Source organism: Heloderma suspectum, chromosome 2, assembly GCF_057233095.1.
Source record: "Heloderma suspectum isolate Gila_16-S chromosome 2, 16-S_ref, whole genome shotgun sequence".
Taxonomy (NCBI): domain Eukaryota; kingdom Metazoa; phylum Chordata; class Lepidosauria; order Squamata; family Helodermatidae; genus Heloderma; species Heloderma suspectum.
The window spans coordinates 359,487,243-359,510,270 of NC_139459.1; the positions used below are offsets into that span (position 1 = coordinate 359,487,243).

The following is a 23,028-nucleotide window of genomic DNA, read 5'->3' on the forward strand; positions in this document are numbered from 1 at the left end:
AGCCGATGACAGATGGAGCAGAATTAACAGGGTTGCACTCCCCCTGTCCCTCTCTCGATAAAGGTCATCCACCAGGGCGACCAAGGCTGATTCAGTCCCGTAACCAGGACGAAACCCATACTGAAATGGGTCTAGATAATCAGTATCCTCCAAGAGTGCCTGCAGTTGGTCCGCCATGACCCTCTCAAGTACCTTCCCTAGAAAAGGGGTATTTGCGACTGGGCGGCACTTGTCTAATACCGTTGGGTCCAGAGTGGGCTTCTTCAGGAGTGGCCGCACTACTGCCTCCTTAAAGACAAAATCGGGCCGATGGTGGCATCAGACACCTCAACTGGTACTGCACTAACAGCAGCATCAAGGTTGCTACAGAGGCAAGCGATTTTGTCCTCAAAGTGCGATGCAAAAAGGTCACAGCGGGTCCTTGACGGGGCCAGGGCCCCATTTACTGGGGAAGATGTTAACAACTGCCATACCACCCGGAAGAGCTCCGCTGGATGGCTACTTGAGGATGTAATGGAGCCAGCAAAATAAACCTTCTTTGCTGCCCACACTGCCACGAAATAGGCACAATTATGCACTCTGCAGCGTGCTCGGTCATCTTCACTTCAAGTCTTGCACCATTTGCACTCTAGCCGACGTCCAGCCTGTTCCATTGACCGCAGCTCCCCAGTATACCAGGGAGAACAGGCTCCACAGTGCCGGAGAGGGCACTCAGGTGCAATCAAGCCTTTCTTTTGGTGGACACAGTTACCTTTGCTTTTAGAGTTCCATCGTTGTTTTTAACTAGCAAGCTGCCCATCATCATAGCCTGCATATCCCGGGGACCCCTATGGCAGCCCCCTCCTCCACATCCATAAGGTAGAATCCAACTAAAGTCCTACTAGGGGTAGACCCATGGAAATGAATGGGACTTGAGGTAGTCATGACTAACTTAAGTCCATTCATTTTAATGAGTCTACGCAAGGTAGGACTTTAGTTGGATTCTACCCGAGGGAGCACAGAGCGCTCCCTCCATCCTCTGACAGCCACTGTGTTTCCATGCAGGCCACAGAAGAGGTTAAGCCCCTCCGGCGCATCCCGCACAGAAACTGAGTTTGCAATCCTATGGCTGCTAGACAGTGTCGAGATGGCCATGGGATTTTTCACTTTCTGGGAGCTGAGCTTGCAGCCAGGAACGTGGTCCCTGCCCGCTCCCCCGCTGCCTTGAAGGCGGCACAATTTGTCCATGTCTCCACGCTCAAAATAGCAGTGCAGAGCGGGCGAGAAGGGGCATTCCTGGGCGTGGGGAGGGGAGGAGACCGCAGGGGTCCCGTTACAACACTTCCTACACGCCTTCCGGCCTGCCTCCCCCCACCCTGCTGCTTCAACATGCCCTGGCTAGACAGCCGAAATCAGCCGTCTAGCGCTGCGTGAAGACGTCCTGCCTTTCATCTGTCCTGAATCTCCCACCAATCAGCTTCATAGCATGACCCCCGTTCTAGTATTTGAGAGAGGGAGAAAAATGTCTCCCTATCCACATTCTCTGCACCATGCATCATTCTGTACACCTCTGTCGTGTCTCCCCTCACCCTCCTTTTTTCCAAGCTAAACAATCCCAGCTGTTGTAACCTTCTCATAGGGGAGAGGCTCCAGCCCCTTGATCATTTTCGTTGCCCTTTTCTGTACTTTCTCCAGCTCTAGAATATCTTTTCTGAGGTGCGGTGACCAGAACTGGACACAGTATTCCAAGTGTGGCCGCACCATAGATTGGTATAGGGGCAGTATGATATTGGCAGCTTCGTTCTCAATTCCTTTAGTAATTATGCCTAACATGGAGTTTGTCTTTTTTACAGCGGCCGCACACTGGGTTGACATCTTCGCTGAGCTGTCCACTGCAATTCTATCCGTCCACTCTATTCGTCTGGGAGACTCTTTCCCGAGGTGAAAACGACGAGTCTCCTGGCATCTTAAAGGCAGGCAAGTTTACAATGGCACAAGCTCTTGGGGGCCCAAGCCCAATTCATTAGATTCACAGAGCGTGAGCCTCGGTTGGCAGATTATTGTGTGTAAAAACAGCAGAGTCTTGTGACACCTGAAAGATTAACTCATGTATTCTGGCATAAGCTTTTGTGGACAGACTAACATGGCTCCCCCTCTGGAAATTGTATAGTGTGTGTGTGTGTGTGTGTGTGTATGTATGTGTGTGTGTTTATGCAGACATATGCAGACATGGGAACAGAGAAAAGAAATGTGTAGGGAGAGGTAAAATGCCATGAAACGTGAACGGTACGATAGATCTGTCCCATTTCTAAGCAGAGACCTAAATGTACACAACAGTTACTATTTGCAGCAGCCGTAATAGACAGTAACACTATTCTTCTGGAATAGTTTCTTGCAGCAAAATAAAGAAGTGAATCTTGTAGCAATTTAGGACGCAGTCCTATGCATGTTAAGACCGAAAAAAGCCCTACAACTCCCAGCATGGCCGGCTGGGAAATGCTGGGAATTGTAAGGCTTTTTCTCTGCGTAAACATACATCGGAGCATGCCCTCAGGTCCCGTTTTCTGAGCTTATGCTGTGCTACCCTACTCCCAATTATGCTAGAGGAGGCTGTGGCGGCGGAGGTCCGGATCAGGGCCCTCACATGCGTCCACGACTTCTGAGCAAAACCCGGTCTGGTGGCCTGCAATGCCGATTCGAAGCGGAGTCTCTTCCTCCCTCCCTCCCTCAGACTCGGCAAAGCTAGGGAGGCTCAGGCAAAGGGGGAAGGAGCCCCCACCCATCTTTGCAGCAGAAATCAACCCCCCAGCTTCCCACCCCCGTTGTGCCCCCCCGCCACTGACCGGCGCTTCCAGACGAAGTGCAGAGTTCAGACGTTCTTATGGCGAGTTTCCTGCGTCGGCCGCTCTTCCCAACGCAGCGGCCCTCTCGCCAGGAAGCACGACCCCCCCCCCCCGTTCCCTAGACATGGAAAGCGGTAGGCTGACAACGCCTTGGTTTCAGGCCGGGACTTCCAGTTCACTTTTGACGCCAACTGCCCGCCCCTCGCCCCGATCGCGGGGCAAACGGGACAGCAGCTCAGAGGAAACCATGGAAGAATCCAGGCTCGTACCGTAGCTGCAGCAGCTTGTCCCATGTGCGCAGAGAACGTAGCAGCACAGACACGAGTTCGTGCTTTCACACGCAGGTCTCACTGTGCATGTGTGTGTGTGTGTGTATATATATATATATATATATAAAATTTTTGAGCTCTTAAAGACGTGTAACAGTTTTACCACAGGCTGTTGTGATGGCCACCAATTTGGATGGCTTTAGGAGGGGGCTGGGCAAATTCCGGCAGGAGAAGGCTGTCAATGGTAAGTCTGGATGGCTCTGTGCTACCTCCAGTACCAGAAGCAGTGGGCCTATGTACACCGTTACTGGGGAACATGGGCGGGAGGGTGCTGTTGCGCTCATGCCCTGCTTGTGGGTTCCTGGTCAACAGCTGGTTGGCCACTATGTGGACTGGATGGAGCCTTGGTCTTATCCAGCATGGCTCGTCTTATGTTCTTATCCTATGAACCTTTCTGCAGGAAGAGGGAGGGGGAAATGGTCCAGTATGATTTTCTCCATATTGCAGATGTGGGTGGAGGTTGAGGTATATAAGAATATAGGAAGAGCCCTGATGCATCAGACCAAAGGCCTATTTAGTCCAGCGTTCTGTTCCCACTGTAGCCAACCAGGTGCCAATGGGAAGCCCACCAGCAGGACATGAGAGCAATAGCACCCTCCCACCCATGTTCCCCAGCAAGTGATATTTCAGAGGCATATTGCTGGGTTATGGATTGGAGGAGGGTGTGTGTGTGTGAGGCTGGGGAACGATTTACAACCACCCTGCAGTGTGGTCTGCTGGCATCATCCCCATATTGAGGCCAGTGTTACAATTGCCCTGTGTGGCAGCAACGCTGTAGTAGATATAGGATATTCTATATAGAAAATAGTATAGTACAGATGCTTCTCTACAAGCAAGCTACACTGTGCACAGTGGGGCTTACATTTGAGGAAACATGCATAGGATCAGGCTGTATGAGTTATGAATTCCATATTTTGGATGCGGGAGGAGGTTGACAGACATCCCCGTCCTCCCCCCACCCCAAACGTATTCCCCCAAGCACCCCGGCAGGCGCACCCATCCCTCCCACGTGTCACGTGCATCCTGGGAGTCCTGCCTCACCTCACAGTCTCGGGGACCTGAGTGAGGAGACAGACGAGGGGCCGCCAGCCCTGAGCCCATCAAACTCCTTCCTTCTCCTCTCAGAGTCCCATCCTGAGCCGAGCTGAAGTCAGCTCCTTCTAGAGCAGGAGTGGGAGTTTGTGGCCCTCCAGATGTTTTGGACTACAAGTCCCATCAGCCCGAGCCAGTCTAGGCATAATGGGATAATGGGAGCTGTAGGCCCAGACATCTGGGGGGGCACAAGTTGCCCAGCCCTGTGGAAATAGGATCCCCATCTATGGATCCTTAGCAACACAGAAACGTGTGGCCGGCCAAATCAAAGGGTTCATTGAACAGCATCAGGGATGGAGGAGATCCTGGAAGGAAAAGACAGCTGTATGGGGTTGCCAGCCAGTCACTCCAGCAAGGCTACTGTGCAGTGCTGTAGCAGAACCAGGGCTCGCAGGGTCCAAGCACAGGGACTTGTTTATTAGCAGGGATGAGACGTCACTCCGGCTTCCTCTGAACTCAGCTGCAATCCTCACAGTAGCGGGGGGGAGGGGTGGATCTTCTTAGCAACAATACATACTTGTGAGCTGTATCCCTGTTGTAATGCAAAGCATTTTGGGTTGAGTGAGCAACAAAGGGCGCAATCCTATGCACGTTTGGACAGAAAACAATCCCACAACTCCCAGCGTGCCCCAGCATGGCGATGGAGACTGTCACGAGGAGGGCCTGCACTTCAAAATTTACCATTACACCACTGCCCTTGGGCCTCGTAGTGAAAAGGCCGTGGGCTGGATTGCATGACTGCTGCAGGCCACCTCGGCTTATTTAAGCTACGGTGGGTTACGGCGCGTACAGGCCGCCCTTTGGAATATTCCAGCGGTGGCTTATTGTGCCATGTGAACCCAGCGAGGGCGGCTTGTGTTCGGGTTAAACAATGCTCGCAGAACTCATGGGCCGCTCTAGGGCTATGTGCGCGTTGTTTAACTCTTGCATAAGCTGCCCTCACCGGCTCTGCACGACAGAGTAAGCCACAGCTTGAACATTCAAAGGGTGGCCGGCACGCACCGCAGCCCACTATGGTCCTGTGTGTGTGTGTGTGTGTGTGTGTGTGTGTGTAGGTGCTGTTTTGCTCCATACGTCCAGCTGCTGTGATCCTGCAAGATAAAAGAGCCTTGGCTCTGTTTTCGTGCAGCGGCGGCAAACTGCTGGATCCCTGGGTTCGCCTGTTTTTGCCGCACATCAACATGGGTCTGAGCTTTCCTTTGAGGATGGAGCGCAGGAGGGTCGCCGGCGGGCGGGCGGCGGAGGGGAAAGGTCCTGCAACAATCGCCAAGGATTCCTCCACGTTGACCGGACTTCTCCCTTGCTTCCAAGCGAGAGGACTACAATTCCCAGCAGGCAGTGGTCACGCCACTTGGACGTCCGGGCAGTTCCTGCTGGCCCCGGAACGGTTGTGCTGTGCAAGAATTGCAGCCGCCGCGGCAGCCACGCGAGAGCGCTTGGCAGAGAAGCTGGATCCGGCTTTTTGTCGATGCTGGTTAGAGGTGCGCGGGGTCGTTCTGTCCAACCTGGCACAGAAGGGGCGGGAGCTGTCGGGGGCCTTTGTGGATGGTATGTGAGAAGCGCCAGCTGAGACCGGAAAGGAGGGAAGACGGGGGAAGAAACACGGCTAGACTCAGCCGGCGCTTGCGCAGCCCCTGGGAGAGAACCCAGGGCGCAGTCCTGTGCCGCTTTAGACGGAAAGTAGCCCGACAGTTCCTATGCTGGCTGGGGAATGCGGGGCGCTGCGGGACATTTCTGTGGCTAAACATGCGTAGGATTGCATCGTAAAGGGGTTTAGAATAATAAAGCCCTCGAGTTGGAAGCGGACTGAGGTTCATCTAGGTTACAGCTTCTCTCTCCCCCCCCCCCCCCCGCCGGGGCTCAGAACTGGAAATGGAAGGGGATTTTTTAATTATTTTATTTAGTATAACATTTATATCCCGCCTTTTTCCCCTCGTGCACGGAACCCAAGGTGGCTTACATGGCCCTCCTCTGCATTTTTATCCTCACGACGACCCTGTGAGATAGGTTAGGCTGAGAGTCACTGACTGGCCCAGAGTCACCCAGTCAGCTTCATGGATGAGTGGGGACTAGAATACGGGTCTCCCCAGTCCTAGCCCGACACTCTAACCGCTACACCACACTGGGATTGAAGATCATCCCATCCAAATCCTCCCCACAATCCCTCACTCTGGTGATCTACAAATTGATGCAATCCACACCACAAGTCAGTCGCAAACTGAAGGCAAATGCATCACAGGAAGGTATTTGTTTTGTTTTAAAACATTTCTTCCTTCAGATCCGTCCACAAAACCACCTTTCTCCACAAAGCATTTGACACAATCCCTTAATTCCCATGCCCTGCTGCAGCCATTCCTGACCTGATGCCCTCTAGATGCGTTGGAATGAGGGATGGCGGAGAATTCTGCCACGGATTTCAGTGCCCCTGAAACCCATGGCGGAATGGCCTCCCACCCCCAGACACCCCGCGGAATCCCCACGGGATGAAGCTCACCTGGGGCAGATGCTCCAGCGGCAGCGGCAGCTGGTCTCTCAGCTGGCTGCTGTGGCCGCCATTTGCGTCCTGCCAGGCTGCCATGATAGGCTACCTAAGTATTTATGTAGCCTATCACGGCAAAGAGCAGGGATGCAAACAGCGGCCGCTACGCCATGTAAGTATTTACATGTAATATAAAAAATAAGGTAAAGGTGTCCCCAACCAGTCGTGTCCGACTCTAGGGTGCGGTGCTCATCCCCGTTTCTAAGCTGAAGAGCCAGCGCTGTCCGAAGACGCTTCCGTGGTCATGTGGCCGGCATGACTGAACACCGAGGTGCACGGAATGCTGTTGCCTTTCCCGCCGAGGCGGTACCTATTTATCTACTTGCAATTTCTTGCTTTTGAGCTGCTAGGTTGGCAGGAGCTGGGACTGAAGACGGGAGCTCACTCCATCACGCAGCACTCGGGTCTCGAACTGCTGACCTGCCGACCTTCCAGTCTGCAGTTCAGCGTCTTAACCACTAAGCCACCGTGGCCCTAATATAATAATATTATATAATATGTAATATAACTGTGTTATATTACATAGTTATATTACATATTACTATGTTATATTACTATGTTATATTACATATTACTATGTAAGTATTTACATAGCCTATCACGGTAAAAGCAACCACGCAAATGCTGCCTTTACGCAAGTATTTACGTAGCCTATCACGGAAAGGGCAGCAGCGCAAACAGCGTAGTGGCCGCTGTTTGTGCCACTTCTCTTTGCTGTGATAGGCTACGTAAATACTTACATAGCCTATCACAGCAGCCTGGCAGGACGCAAATGGTGGCTGCTACGACGGCCACCATTTGCAGCCACAGCAACCCGGCCGTGTCTGGAACTCCGGCTGTGGACCATCGAGTCCATCGAGTCGCTTCCCGGTTCACCCCAGCCTCTACTTCCATCCCTCTCTCTGTTGTCTCCTCTGTCGAATTTTATGTGGAAGCTCCTCAGGGCAGGGGCCTCCTTTTGTACTGTGTTTCTCCCCCGCAAATTATTTAAAACCTATTGAATTGAATGAACACCCCTCCAACCTCTCCTACCCCTCTTCTCCCCCATACCCATACACCAGACATACATACATTTCATATAGCTGCAGGTCGTGTGAATCCTCTCCAGAAACCAAATCTCATCGGAAGAAATAATTTAGATATACCCACATATATGAGTTCGCCGGCTGGATGCACCTGATCTTATCTGATCTCAGAAGCTAAGCAGGGTCAGCCCTGGTTAGTACTTGGGTGGGAGACCGCCTGGGAATCAGGCTTCCTGCATTGAGCAGGGGGCTGGACTCAGTGGTCTGGCAGGCACCTTCCAACTCTATGATTCTATGTGCTCCTGTCACACTCACTCTCATTCAGACATACATACACTCTTGTAAATTGTCCTGGGCCAAGCACACTGATGGTGCTGTATAAAGAACATTATCAATAACAACAACATGCTCCTTTCCACAGTTCAATATGGCTTACAATAACAATTAAGGGTGCAATCTTATCGATTGCCCCTCGGTGACTGGAAGCCCCCAAACTCGGAGGCGTCCGATCGTCCAATGCAGGGTGGGAGGAGCGGCAGAGGAGATCGCCTCCCTGTCCTCCTGCCCCGCAGATTACACTAGATGGGCTTTTTAGTGAGGGCGCTTTGGAGGGGGAGGGAAGGGTGCTGGAGGAGGCTCAGGATAGCTCGTATCCTGGCCTCTCTGGCCTCCTCCCCTCCCCATGCACCGGAGCACCCTCTTTCCTCTTCCTCCGAGTCACCCTTCCAACCTCGGAGGGCAGCTGGTGTGGTTCTTTCAGTGCTGGCTGCGAGGGGAGGGGGGATCTCTACCCCCTCTTCTGAGGTTGCAGTGCTGTCTCCGACATCGGAAGGGGGACTGCGAACAATCCTATGGTCCCTGGGACGCTCGCCCAGGGATCATAGGACTGCTCCCTAAATAGGTTAAAATGTCATAAAACAGGAATCAAGACAGAACAGACAGCAACCCCCTTGCCCTGGCCAACCGAACTAAAAGCAGAGGAAAGAGAGGGTTCCAGCAGGGGTACTGAGTTTGCAGCCAGACAGCCACAGGCTACAGGGAAGGGAAGCCTCCTCTGTACATGGATCATGCTGTTATGAAAGCAAATCAAGATGTTGCATACTAGCATTATCAAGGAAGACTACAAAGAACTGATCCATGTCACTGTGAGTCATATGCGTATTTCAGTGACGTGTACGTACGCTTGGAATAATCACCGTGAAATAGTCATTACAACTTTGAAACTGCCAAGCTCGCCCAATATTGTATTTGCAATTGGCATACATGCATTTTTACTAATGACCTTATGAAACGGAAATTTTCCATGGGAAAATAAAGCACTGGAAAATTGTCCGCCCCACGTCACTGCTGTGGATTGGGGTACAAATTGGACTGGGTTATAAACTGGGGACCCGAGCACCCGCTTTGCATGCAGAAAGTCCCAAGTTCCACCCCTGGCATCTCCAGGTCGGATTGGGGAAACTGCTTGAAACCCTATAGAATGGCACTGCCAGTCAGAGCACTGAGTTCGAAGGCCCAGTCTTCTGACTCTGTATAAGGCAAGAACCTTCTATGCTTGTAAATTAACATTTTTTCTCCCTCTGTCATAATACTGGGACCCAATGGGGTCATTCCATGAAGCTGGTTGGTGGGAAATTTAGGACAGATGAAAGGACTTCTTCACACAGCACACAGTCAAACTATGGAATTCACTATCACAGGATGTAGTGATAGCCACCGATTTGGATGACTTTAAAAGGGGACTGGATACATTCCTGGAGAAGGCTATCAATGGTTACAAATCCTGAGAACTCTATGCTACCTCCAGCATCAGAGGCAGTATGCCTATGTACACCAGCTGCTGGGCAACACGGCTGGGAGGGTGCCGTTTCACTCATGTCCTGCCTGTTTGTTTCCCATGTGCAGCTGGTTCTCTGTGAAAGGAATGCTGGCCTAGATGGGCCTTTGGTCTGATCCACCACGGCTCTTCTTACGTTCTTCACCAATCCCATATCCTCAGGCAAGCTGATCACCGGACCTAGCAATGTCAGCCGCAGCATTTATTCATCTACTCATCACCCAGTGTGCTACAGGCTATCCGTCATCTGCCAGCAACGCCCCTCTGCACTCTACTTACAACAGTCTCCATGCAATAGAATGCATAGACACTGGTGAGAAAGGGCCGTGTTCAGAAACCAGTGGTAATATTTTAACCAGCCTGAATGTTCTGTTCTTGACTTGTAAGAGTCCGTACTTAAACGAAGAAACATCAGAGAGAATCCAACTGCTGAAATACACCTTATTAAGATGTTCCATTGTAACACGTCTAGCTTGAAGCACACGTCCATTTTTGTTGTAATTTGCACTGTTCTATTCTTTTTCTAAATGACGAGAAAATGGATTTCTTAGAATTTGCATTGTTCACTTATAGTTCTTGTCATTTGTGTAGGACATAAACTTAATCAATAGATCCATCACATAAAAGAAAAACCATGGCTTAGATGTTTTTCTGTGCGGCAGAGGGATTACTTCACAATTCTTCCATGTCTGTGTTACCATCAATTACTACTGCTGGCAATGATCACTGTTTATTTTGCAAACACTTATGCTTTAATGTCATTCTCCCAGACTGTACGTTCTGCATTTCATCTTCACAGGACTTCACAGGATCTTCACTGCACTTCTGTGTTTATATACCACTAAGGATTAGACACAACTGATGCGGCTGAGCCTAGGCCACAAAAGCTTATGTCTTTCAGGGGCCATGAGACACATGACTCTCACAGCCAAACTCAGTTAGAATTTGTTGTTGTTCAGTCGTTCAGTCGTGTCCGACTCTTCATGACCCCATGGACCATAGCATGCCAGGCCTTCCTGTCCTGCGCTCTCTCCCGGAGTGTGCTCAAGTTTATATTCATTGCATTGGTGATGCTATCTAGCCATTTCATCCTCTGTCGTCCCCTTCTCCTTTTGCCTTCAGTCTTTCCCAGCATCAGGGTCTTTTCCAGAGAGTTTTCTCTTCGCATTCGGTGGCCAAAACATTTGAGCTTCAGCTTCAGTATCTGTCCTTCCAATGAGCACTCAGGGTTGATTTCCTTTAGGATTGTCTGATTTGACCTCCTTGCAGTCCAGGGGACTCGTGGGAGTCTTCTGCAGCACCACAGTTCGAAAGCATCAATTCTTCGGCGCTCAGCCTTCCTTATAGTCCAGCTCTCACAGCCATACATTTGTTCAGTTGTTGTTGTTCAGTCGTTCAGTCGTGTCCGACTCTTCGTGACCCCATGGACCATAGCACGCCAGGCCTTCCTGTCCTGCGCTCTCTCCCGGAGCATGCTCAAGTTCATATTCATTGCATCCGTGATGCTATCTAGCCATCTCATCCTCTGCCGTCCCCTTCTCCTTTTGCCTTCAGTCTTTCCCAGCATCAGGGTCTTTTCCAGGGAGTTTTCTCTTCGCATTAGGTGGCCAAAATATTGGAGCTTCAGCTTCATTATCTGTCCTTCCAATGAGCACTCAGGGTTGATTTCCTTTAGGATGGACTGATTTGACCTCCTTGCAGTCCAGGGGACTCGTAAGAGTCTTCTCCAGCACCACAGTTCGAAAGCATCAATTCTTCGGCGCTCAGCCTTCCTTATAGTCCAGCTCTCACAGCCATACATTACTACGGGGAAAACCATAGCTTTGATTAGACGGACCTTTGTCGGCAAGGTGATGTCTCTGCTTCTGACTATGCTGTCTAGGTTTGCCATAGCTTTCCTCCCAAGGAGCAAGCGTCTTTTAATTTCATGGCTACAGTCACCGTCTGCGGTGATCTTGGAGCCCAAGAAAGTAAAATCTGTCACTGCTTCCATTTCTTCCCCTTCTATATACCAGGAAGTGATAGGGCCAGATGACATGATCTTAGTTTTTTTAATGTTGAGTTTCAAACCAGCTTTTGCACTCTCCTCTTTCACCCTCAACAAGAGGCTCTTGAGATCCTGTTCGCTTTCTGCCATTAGGGTGGTATCGTCTGCATATCGGAGGTTGTTGATAATTCTCCCGGCAATCTTAATTCCGACCTCTGATTCATCCAACCCGGCATTTCTCATGATGTACTCTGCATATAAGTTAAATAAGCAGGGTGACAATATGCAGCCTTGTCGTACTCCTTTCCCAATTTTGAACCAATCGGTTGTTCCATGTCTGGTTCTTACTGTTGCTTCTTGACCCTCGTACAGGTTTCTCAGGAGACAGGTAAGGTGGTCTGGTACTCCCATCACTTTCAGAATTTGCCACAGTTTGTTGTGATCCACACAATCAAAGGCTTTAGCGTAGTCAATGAAGCAGAAATAGAGGTTTTTCTGGAATTCTCTTGCGTTCTGCATGATCCAGCGAACGTTGGCGATTTGATCTCTAGTTCCTCTGCCTCTTCGAAACCCAGCTTGTACTTCCGGTAGTTCTCGGTTTGCATACTGCTGAAGCCTAGCTTGTAGGATTTTGAGCATCACCTTGCTGGCATGTGAAATGAGCGCAATATGCAAATTGGTACATACTTTGAATGTTAGCACAATTCACCATTTAGATACATAAAAAGCTAAAGCATTAATATTTTTAAAAGCAATGATATTCAGTTATCAAAAAAATCTACTATGTCCGATGGTACTGTAACATACGCCTATTCTATTAATGTTTCTGTTTGCGTTGTTAAATGTAGCCCAGGTAAGATGAGGTTAATAGAGGGTTAGGGAGTGAGTGAAAGGTGGGAGGGGCTTGTGTGAAGATTATAAAAGGAATGAGCTGCCAGTTAAAAGAGTAGGCAGGGCCTTGGGGACTGAGGAAGCTGCATGGAGTGAGCGGGGTTGGGGAAGAGGATTTAGAAGGGGTGGAGTAGGTAGGAAGGTTAGGACCAAGCATAATTTGATGAATAACAACATAGAACCCTTCTTGTATTCAGTAAGTTTTTATTTGTTTGTTTCTACAAAATCCCTCGTGTAGGTTTGTCTTATTGCGCTACCATTAGAGAAACCTGCTTTCTTCTTACTGCTCCTGTATTGGGTGGAGGGAACCAGTTAGGCATTTGGGGTGTCTCTTTAACCCAGAGAGTAAAAGAGGCTGAAGCTGCGTGTGCCAGTGAGGACAACTGAGCAGCGGAGGGAGGCGTCCTGAGGGGGTTGTCTTCTCAGTCTCATCAGGTAGAAGCTAGAGAAGGCAGAACCTGGGGCAGGAGCGTCAGTCACCATCAGCTAACTCCTTCCCTTCGGACTTATCCCCTCATCCCAATTCCCCCCGATAATACTGTTGGCACTTAGCAGGCAGTACCCCTTCCCTGCTAAAAGAATCGCTGGAAGTGGTGGGTGGGGAGACACTTCAATGACATGCACCATGCCGTTCACATCCTCGGAGCACGGTGTTCCCTGCCACGTGCTCATGGCCATGGCCACTCCGCAAAGTCTAGCGCATACAACTGCCTCTGCTGGCAGGGATATTTCTCAACTGCATGAATGCAGATTGCGTCCTCTGAGTTTAGAAAAGAAATGAAAACCATAGTCTTCATCAAACCAAACTGATCACAGAGCCTTTAGCCACACTGGGCTTTGAATGGTTTGCCTTCTTCTGAGTATTCTGATGATTAGGAAGACAGAAACCCTGAGTAAAGGTCTTACCACATTCATACCACTTATAATACTACTCATACCCCAGCTCCTTGAGCAGTGAGATTTGAAGGGCTCCAGATTTCACTTTCGAGACTGGTTTTCTTTAGAAGGAGATCACAGGAGGCTTATCAGCCTTGCATAATTGTTGTGCTTATTTACAAATGTACAGATAGAGCATTGTGGAGATTTGCAACATGAAACACCCAAACGTATGTCCCAGAGTTCACTGGTCTTCCATCAGATTTCTCAGGGAATCACTATTATGATATGATCCTTGCAGAGAAACACTTTGCCCCTCTGTGCCCCTTTCCCAAAGAAAACCCCCACAGGCTGCATGCCTTGATCTCTTTTTACTCTGTGGGAATTTGCACATATGATACGGAGGGGGAGAAGGTGCAGGAAGCAAACTGATTCCAAATGGCTCTGTCCTTCCATAAGAGTCCAGGTACTTACAGCAAACTGAATAAAAAAAACCTTAGCCGCTCTTCTCCCACTGCAGTATAGTGCACCACAGGAAACTCCACTGCACAGGGCCCACCAAACCTTGAGTGCAGATTTGGAGGGCATGCAGTTGTCTATAGAATGGAGAGGAAAGCACCATCCACCTGCTTCCATTGGCAGAAGCAGAGTATTCGATTTCACAACTAGCTTCTCCCTATAGCTTCTCCACCATATGAGTTCTATGATGTGTAATAAGACTTGAGCTAGCAGCGAAGCTCTTTCCACACTCCATAAATCTATATGGTTTCTCCCCTGTGTGAGTTCGTTGATGTGAAGTAAGGCCTGACCGAAGACTGAAGCTCTTTCCACACTCCAGACATTTATATGGTTTCTCCCCTGTGTGTTCATAGAATCACAGAATAGTAGGGTTGGAAGGGGCCTACATGGCTATCGAGTCCAACCCCCTGCTCAATGCAGGAATCTCCGTCACACCATCCCTGACAGATGGCTGTCCAGCCTTGTCTTGAATGCCTCCAGTGTGGGAGAGTCCACCACCTCCCTAGGTAATTTGTTCCATTGTTGTATTGCTCTAACAGGAAGTTTTTCCTGATGTTCAGCAGGAATATGGCTTCCTGTAACTTGAGCCCACGATTCTGTGTTGTGCACTCTGGCATGATCGAGAAGAGATCCTGGCCTTCCTCTCTGCGACAACCTTTCAAGTACTTGAAGAGCACTATCATATCTCCCCTCAGTCTTTTCTTCTCAAGGCTAAACATGCCCACTTCTTTCAGTCTCTCCTAGGGCTTTCTTTCCAGTCCCCTGATCATCTTTGTTGCCCTCCTCTGAACCCTCTCCAGCTTGTCTGCATCCTTCTTAAAATGCGGTGCCCAGAACTGGACACAGTACTCCAGATGAGGCCTAACCAGTGCTGAGTAGAGGGGAACTAGTACTTAACGGGATTTGGAAGATAGGCTTCTATTAATACAGCCCAAAAGAGCATTTGCCTTTTTTCAGTCACATCACATTTTTGGCTCATATTCAGCTTGTGATCGACAACAATTCCAAGATCCTTCTTGCTTGTAGTGTTGTTGAACCACGTATCCCCCCTCTTGTAACTGTGCATTTGGTTTCTTCTTCCTAGGTGAAGAACTTGGCATTTATCCCTATCATATTTCGTTCTGTTGTTTTCTGCCCAGCATTCCAGTCTATCCAGATCCCTTTGAATTTTGTTTCTGTCTTCCAAAGTATTAGCTACCCCGACCCATTTTTTGTCATCTGCAAATTTGATCAGCATTTCCTGCACCTCCTCCTCCAAGTCATTAATACAAATGTTGAAGAGCACTGGGCCCAGGACTGAGCCCTGCGGTACCCCACTCGTTACCTTTCCCCAGTTGGAGAAGATCCCATTGAAAGAACTCTTTGAGTCCAATTCTGTAGCCAACTGTGGATCCACTGGATCGTTGTTTCATCTAGCCCACTTTGAGCTAGTCTGCTAATCAGGATATCATGGGGCACTTTGTCAAAAGCTTTGCTGAAGTCGAGGTATATGATGTCTATAGCATTCCCACAGTCCACAAGGGAGGTTACTTGATCAAAAAATGAGATCAGATTCGTCTGGCAGGATTTGTTCTTGACAAATCCATGTTGGCTTCGAGTAATCACTCTATTGTTTTCAAGGTGCTTCCAGATGGATTGCTTTATCATCTGCTCCAGAATTTTCCCAGGGATTGATGTCACACTGACTGGTCTGTGGTTCCCAGGTTCCTCCATTTTACCCTTTTTGAAGATAGGGACATTAGCCCTCCTCCAGTCATCTGGCACTTCCCCCATCCTCCATGATTTCTCAAAGAGAATAGACAACGGTTCTGAGAGTTCTTCTGCCAGTTCCTTTATTACTCTAGGGTGCAGTTCATCTGGCCCTGGAGTTCTGAACTCATTCAAAGTAATTCAGGGTTCCCTGACCATATGCCTACTGATCTCAAGCTGCAATCCTACCCCTTTAGCCTGTACTTAAATCTGCTTTGCTAAAATCCGGAGTACGTGTTTGACTACACTCGGCTTTTGCTTCCCTTAGAACCAAGAACTCAAGTATCACATGGTCGCTTTCCCCCAGAGTTCCTGCAACTGCTACTTTATCCACTAAGTCATCTCTGTTGGTTAGGATCAAGTCAAGAATAGCCGATGCTCTAGTTCCTTCCTCTAAGATGAATTTCTCCACCACACAAGTCAGGAATTTCCTGGAGGGGCCATGTTTTGCAGAATTTGTCTCCCAACAAATATCGGGGAAATTGAAGTCCCCCATTACTACTACACCATGATTCTTTGAAACATTGGGTATTTGCTTTTCAAAAGTTTCATCCTCGTCTTCTCCTTCATTGGGTGGTTTGTTGATGTGAAGTAAGATGTGATCTCTGACAGAAATTCTTTCCACACTCTATGCATTTATATGGTTTCTCTCCTGTGTGAGTTCTTTGGTGGTTCATAAGATTTCCATTCTGAATGAAGTTCTTTCCACACTTCAAGCATTTATATGGTTTCTCCCCTGTGTGAGTTTGTAGATTTGAAGTAAGTGTTCCACTATCACTGAAGCCCTTTCCACACTCCAGACATTTATGTGGTTTCTCCCCTGTGTGAGTTCTTTGATGTAAAGTAAGATCTGAGCTTTGACTGAAACGCTTTCCACACTCTATGCATTCATATGGATTCTCCCGTGTGAGGTCGTTGGTGCCTAGTAAGTTTTCCACTATCACTGAAGCTCCTTCCACACCCTATGCATTTATATGGTTTCTCCCTTGTATGAGCTCTTAGATGTAAAGTAAGATGTGAGCTTTGGCTGAAGCTCTTTCCACACGCCATGCATTCATATGGTTTCTCCCCTGTGTGTGGTCTTTTATGTTTAGTTAAGTGTTCCACAATAACTGAAGCTGTTTCCACACTCCATGCATTTATATGGTTTCTCCCCTGTATGAGCTCTTAGATGTAAAGTAAGGCTTGACCCACGACTGAAGCTCTTTCCACACTCTATGCATTTCTGTGGTTTCACCCCTGTATGAACTCTTAGATGTAAAGTAAGATATGATCTCTGACAGAAATTCCTTCCACACTATGCATTTATATGGTTTCTCCCCGGTGTGAGTTCTATTATGTTTAGTAAATGTTCCACTATCACTTAAGCTCTTTCCAAACTCCAAGCATTTATGTGGTTTCTCCCCGGTGTGAGTTCGTTGATGCGAAGTAAGGCTTGACCGACAACTGAAGTTCTTTCCACACTCTATGCATTCATATGGTTTCTCTCCTGTGTGAGTTCGTTGGTGCCTAGTAGGTTTTCCATGATCACTGAAGCTCTTTCCACACTCCATCTTTCCCAAACAACTCTTTCCCCTCTTCATGCTGGGTGGTCTGCTACACAGGGTCCACCAAATCTTGAGTGCAGATTTTGAGGGTGTGCAGTTGTCTGTAGAATGGAGAGAAAAGCACCGTCCATCTGCTTCTGTTGGCAGAAGCAGAGTACTGGATTTCACAACTGGATTCTCCCTATGGTTTCTCCACCATATGACTTCTATGATGTGTAATAAGACTTGAGCTAGCAGTGAAGCTCTTTCCACACTCCATACATTAATATGGTTTCTCCCCTGTGTGTGTTTGTTGGTGCTTAGGAAGATTTCCATTAGCACTGAAGCTCTTTCCACCCTCCAGACATTTATATGGTTTCTCCCCTGTGGGAGTTCTTTGATGTAAAGTAAGACGTGATCTCTGACAGAAATTCTTTACACACTCTATGCATTTATGTGTTTGAATCCCTGTTTGAGTTTGTTCATGTGAAGTAAGTGTTCTACTATCACTGAAGCTCTTTACACACTCCATGCATTTATATGGTTTCTCTCCTGTGTGCGTTCTTTGGTGCATAGTAAGATTTCCATTAGCACTGAAGCTCTTTCCCCACTCCAGGCATTGATATGGTTTCTCCCCTGTGTGAGTTCTTTGATGTAAAGTAAGATGTGAGCTTTGACCGAAGCTCTTTCCACACTCCATGCATTTATACGGTTTCTCCCGTGTGTGAGTTCGTTGGTACCTAGTCAGTGTTCCGCTGTCACTGAAGCTCCTTCCACACCCTATGCATTTATATGGTTTCTCCCTTGTATGAGCTCTTAGATGTAAAGTAAGATGTGAGCTTTGGCTGAAGCTCTTTCCACACGCCATGCATTCATATGGTTTCTCCCCTGTGTGTGGTCTTTTATGTTTAGTTAAGTGTTCCATGATAACTGAAGCTGTTTCCACACTCCATGCATTTATATGGTTTCTCCCCTGTATGAGCTCTTAGATGTAAAGTAAGGCTTGACCCACGACTGAAGCTCTTTCCACACTCTATGCATTTCTATGGTTTCACCCCTTTATGAACTCTTAGATGTAAAGTAAGATATGATCTCTGACAGAAATTCTTTCCACACTCTATGCATTTATGTGTTTGAACCCCTGTTTGAGTTTGTTCATGTGAAGTAAGTGTTCTACTATCACTGAAGCTCTTTACACACTCCATTCATTTATATGGTTTCTCTCCTGTGTGCGTTCTTTGGTGCATAGTAAGATTTCCATTAGCACTGAAGCTCTTTCCCCACTCCAGGCATTGATATGGTTTCTCCCCTGTGTGAGTTCTTTGATGTAAAGTAAGATGTGAGCTTTGACCGAAGCTCTTTCCACACTCCATGCATTTATACGGTTTCTCCCGTGTGTGAGTTCGTTGGTACCTAGTCAGTGTTCCGCTGTCACTGAAGCTCTTTCCACACTCTATGCATTTATATGGTTTCTCGCCTGTATGAGCTCTTAGATGTAAAGGCTTGAACGATGACAGAAGCTCTTTCCACACTCCATGCATTTATATGGTTTCTCCCCTGTGTGAGTTCTTTGATGTAAAGTAAGAGATGATCTCTGAGAGAAATTCTTTCCACACTCCATGCATTTATATGGTTTCTCTCTGTTGTGAGTTCTTTGATGTAAAGTAAGATGTGAGCTTTGACCGAAGCTCTTTCCACACTCCAAGCACTTGTATGGTTTCTCCCCGGTGTGAGTTCGTTGATGTAAAGTAAGATATGATCCCTGACAGAAATTCTTTCCACACGCCATGCATTTATATGGTTTCTCCCCTGTGTGAGTTCTTTGATGTAAAGTAAGATATGATCCCTGACAGAAATTCTTTCCACACTCCATGCATTTATATGGTTTCTCCCCTGTGTGAGTTCTTTGATGTAAAGTAAGAGATGATCTCTCAGAGAAATTCTTTCCACACTCCATGCATTTATATGGTTTCTCCTGTGTGAGTTCTTTGATGTAAAGTAAGAGATGATCTCTGAGAGAAATTCTTTCCACACTCCATGCATTTATATGGTTTCTCCCCTGTGTGAGTTCTTTTATGTTTAGTAGGTGTTCCACTATGACTGAAGCTCTTTCCACACTCCAAGCATTTATATGGTTTCTCCCCGGTGTGGGTTCGTTGGTGTCTAGTAAGTTTTCCACAATCACTGAAGTTCTTTCCACATTCCATGCATTTAAATAGTTTCTCCCCGGTGTGAGTTCTTTGGTGCATAGTAAGTCTTCCACCATCACTAAAGCTCTTTCCACACTCCATGCATTTATATGGTTTCTCCCCTGTGTGAATTCTTTCATGTTTAGTAAGTGCTCCACTATGACTGAAGCTCTTTCCACACTCCATGCATTTATATGGTTTCTCCCCTGTGTGAGTTCTTTGATGTAAAGTAAGAGATGATCTGTGAGAGAAATTCTTTCCACACTCTATGCATTTATATGGTTTCTCCCTGGTGTGAGTTCTTTTATGTTTAGCAAGTGTTCCACTATGACGGAAGCTCTTTCCACACTCCATGCATTTATATGGTTTCTCCCCCGTGTGAATTCTTTCATGTTTAGTAAGTGTTCCAGTATGACGGAAGCTCTTTCCACACTCCATGCATTTATATGGTTTCTCCCCTGTGTGAATTCTTTCATGTTTAGTAAGTGCTCCACTATGACTGAAGCTCTTTCCACACTCCATGCATTTATATGGTTTCTCCCCTGTGTGAGTTCTTTGATGTAAAGTAAGAAATGATCTCCGAGAGAAATTCTTTCCACACTCCAAGCATTCATATGGTTTCTCCCCCGTGTGAATTCTTTCATGTTCAGTAAGTGCTCCACTATGACTGAAGCTCTTTCCACACTCCATGCATTTATATGGTTTCTCCCCTGTGTGAATTCTTTCATGTTTAGTAAGTGCTCCACTATGACTGAAGCTCTTTCCACACTCCATGCATTTATATGGTTTCTCCCCTGTGTGAGTTCTTTGATGTAAAATAAGAGATGATCTGTGAGAGAAATTCTTTCCACACTCCAAGCATTCATATGGTTTGTCCCCGGTGTGAGTTTGTTGATGCCTAGTCAGTGTTCCGCTGTCACTGAAGCTCTTTCCACACTCTATGCATTTATACGATTTCTCCCCGGTGTGAGTTCTATAAGGTTTAGTAAGTTCTCCACTGTCACTGAAGCTCTTTCCAAACTCCGAGCTCTTATATGGTTTCTCCCCGGTGTGGGTTCTTTGGTGCATAGTAAGTTTTCCACTATCACTGAAGCTCTTTCCACACTCCAAGCATTTATATGGTTTCTCCCCGGTGTGAGTTCTTTGATGTAAAGTAAGATGTGATTTCTGACAGAAATTCTTTCCACACTCTATGCATTCATATGGTTTCTCTCCTGAGTGAGTTCGTTGGTGCATAGTAAGGTTTCCATTATGACTGAAGGTCTTTCCACACTCCATGCATTCATATGGTTTCTCCCCTGTGTGAGTTCTGTGATGTAAAGTAAGAGATGAACTCTGAGAGAAATTCTTTCCACACTCTATGCATTTATATGGTTTCTCCCCTGTGTGAGTTCTTTGATGTAAAGTAAGGAATGATCTCCGAGAGAAATTCTTTCCACACTCCATGCAGTTATATGGTTTCTCCCCTGTGTGAGTTCTTTTATGTTTAGTAAGTGTTCCACTATGACTGAAGCTCTTTCCACACTCCAAGCATTTATACGGTTTCTCCCCGGTGTGAGTTCGTTGGTGTCTAGTACGTTTTCCACAATCACTGAAGTTCTTTCCACATTCCATGCATTTAAATAGTTTCTCCCCGGTGTGAGTTCTTTGGTGCATAGTAAGTCTTCCACCATCACTAAAGCTCTTTCCACACTCCATGCATTTATATGGTTTCTCCCCTGTGTGAATTCTTTCATGTTTAGTAAGTGCTCCACTATGACTGAAGCTCTTTCCACACTCCATGCATTTATATGGTTTCTCCCCTGTGTGAGTTCTTTGATGTAAAGTAAGAGATGATCTGTGAGAGAAATTCTTTCCACACACTATGCATTTATATGGTTTCTCCCTGGTGTGCGTTCTTTTATGTTTAGTAAGTGTTCCACTATGACGGAAGCTCTTTCCACACTCCATGCATTTATATGGTTTCTCCCCTGTGTGAATTCTTTCATGTTTAGTAAGTGCTCCACTATGACTGAAGCTCTTTCCACCCTCCATGCATTTATATGGTTTCTCCCCTGTGTGAGTTCTTTGATGTAAAGTAAGAAATGATCTCCGAGAGAAATTCTTTCCACACTCCAAGCATTCATATGGTTTGTCCCCGGTGTGAGTTTGTTGATGCCTAGTCAGTGTTCCGCTGTCACTGAAGCTCTTTCCACACTCTATGCATTTATACGGTTTCTCCCCGGTGTGAGTTCTATAAGGTTTAGTAAGTTCTCCACTGTCACTGAAGCTCTTTCCAAACTCCAAGCACTTATATGGTTTCTCCCCGGTGTGGGTTCTTTGGTGCATAGTAAGTTTTCCACTATCACTGAAGCTCTTTCCACACTCCAAGCATTTATATGGTTTCTCCCCGGTGTGAGTTTTTTGATGTAAAGTAAGATGTGATTTCTGACAGAAATTCTTTCCACACTCTATGCATTCATATGGTTTCTCTCCTGAGTGAGTTCGTTGGTGCATAGTAAGGTTTCCACTATGACTGAAGCTCTTTCCACACTCCATGCATTCATATGGTTTCTCCCCTGTGTGAGTTCTGTGATGTAAAGTAAGAGATGATCTCTGAGAGAAATTCTTTCCACACTCTGTGCATTTATATGGTTTCTCCCCTGTGTGAATTCTTTGATGTAAAGTAAGAAATGATCTCCGAGAGAAATTCTTTCCACACTCCAAGCATTCATATGGTTTGTCCCCGGTGTGAGTTCGTTGATGCCTAGTCAGTGTTCCGCTGCCACTGAAGCTCTTTCCACACTCTATGCATTTATACGGTTTCTCCCCGGTGTGAGTTCTATAAAGTTTAGTAAGTTCTCCACTGTCACTGAAGTTCTTTCCAAACTCCATGCATTCATATGGTTTCTCTCCTGCGTGGGCCCTGCAGTGGCTATTCAGTTCAGAATTATGGTTGAATATCTCCCCACACACTGCAGGCTTTTTCCTTTGCTTTGCTTTCTGATCTTCTTGTGACATCTGGAGTTCATCTGTGTCAGAACTCTGAGAAACAGCAGATTTCGTCTTCCTCTTCACTGTCAAGTTCCTCTGGTGATATTTTGGTCCCCTTTGTTCCCCAAACAACTCTTTCCCCTCTTCATGCTGGGTGGTTTCCGTTGACACCAGAGATGGCTCCTGATATTTCTCTTTGTCCTGCCCGTCATCTGCTTTGCGAGAAAAAGAAAGAAAAAGAACGTCTTAGGAGTTCACGGAAGAAATCAAAGATCTCACCAGAAATCAAGCACAATTAGCTGCACTGCTACACGAGAACAAAGAAGAGACACCTGGTCAGGTAGACTGCTACTGACCTCAACCATCGTCCTTCCTGTCTGCTACCTGTGGCTGTTCCACATTAACTTTCTGGGGCGAGAGAACAACTGTGCCTTCGCAGAACCACACCCTGGTCCCCGTACTCTCTCTGGGAGATCTTCTGCCACCATTCCAAGGATTGCACCAGCTTCCTGCGGCTGGTGCATAGAAGGTGGGCAGCCTTGTTACAGGGCTGCCACCAAAGAGGTGGCACCAGAGTGGTTGTCCCTTTGTGGGAGCCAGTTCGAGGTGAATGAGGGGGAGGGCCATCCGGTCTGTTGGCCAGACTGGAGGAGGGAAGGGAGGGCCCGTGCATC

General features: G+C 47.4%; 1 protein-coding gene and 1 long non-coding RNA gene across 2 annotated transcripts in view; one reads left to right on the forward strand and one right to left on the reverse strand.

Moving 5' to 3' along the window:
• The window catches only part of LOC146355608 (uncharacterized), a 29,731-nt gene extending 19,359 nt beyond the window's left edge, over positions 1–10,372 (forward strand). The window contains exons 2-3 of the long non-coding RNA XR_014787249.1: positions 1,833–1,956; positions 9,713–10,372. This is a non-coding gene — a long non-coding RNA (uncharacterized LOC146355608). The remainder of the gene's footprint in view (positions 1–1,832; positions 1,957–9,712) is intronic.
• Positions 1–23,028, reverse strand: part of LOC146355606 (uncharacterized) — a 151,874-nt gene that overhangs the window by 63,990 nt on the left and 64,856 nt on the right. Inside the window, 9 exon segments of the mRNA XM_084830636.1 lie at positions 16,248–16,563; positions 16,565–16,758; positions 16,760–16,891; positions 16,965–17,181; positions 17,435–18,110; positions 18,448–18,645; positions 18,723–19,165; positions 19,167–21,243; positions 21,409–22,249. Of these exon segments, the coding sequence (XP_084686762.1) occupies positions 16,248–16,563; positions 16,565–16,758; positions 16,760–16,891; positions 16,965–17,181; positions 17,435–18,110; positions 18,448–18,645; positions 18,723–19,165; positions 19,167–21,243; positions 21,409–22,249 (5,094 nt within the window).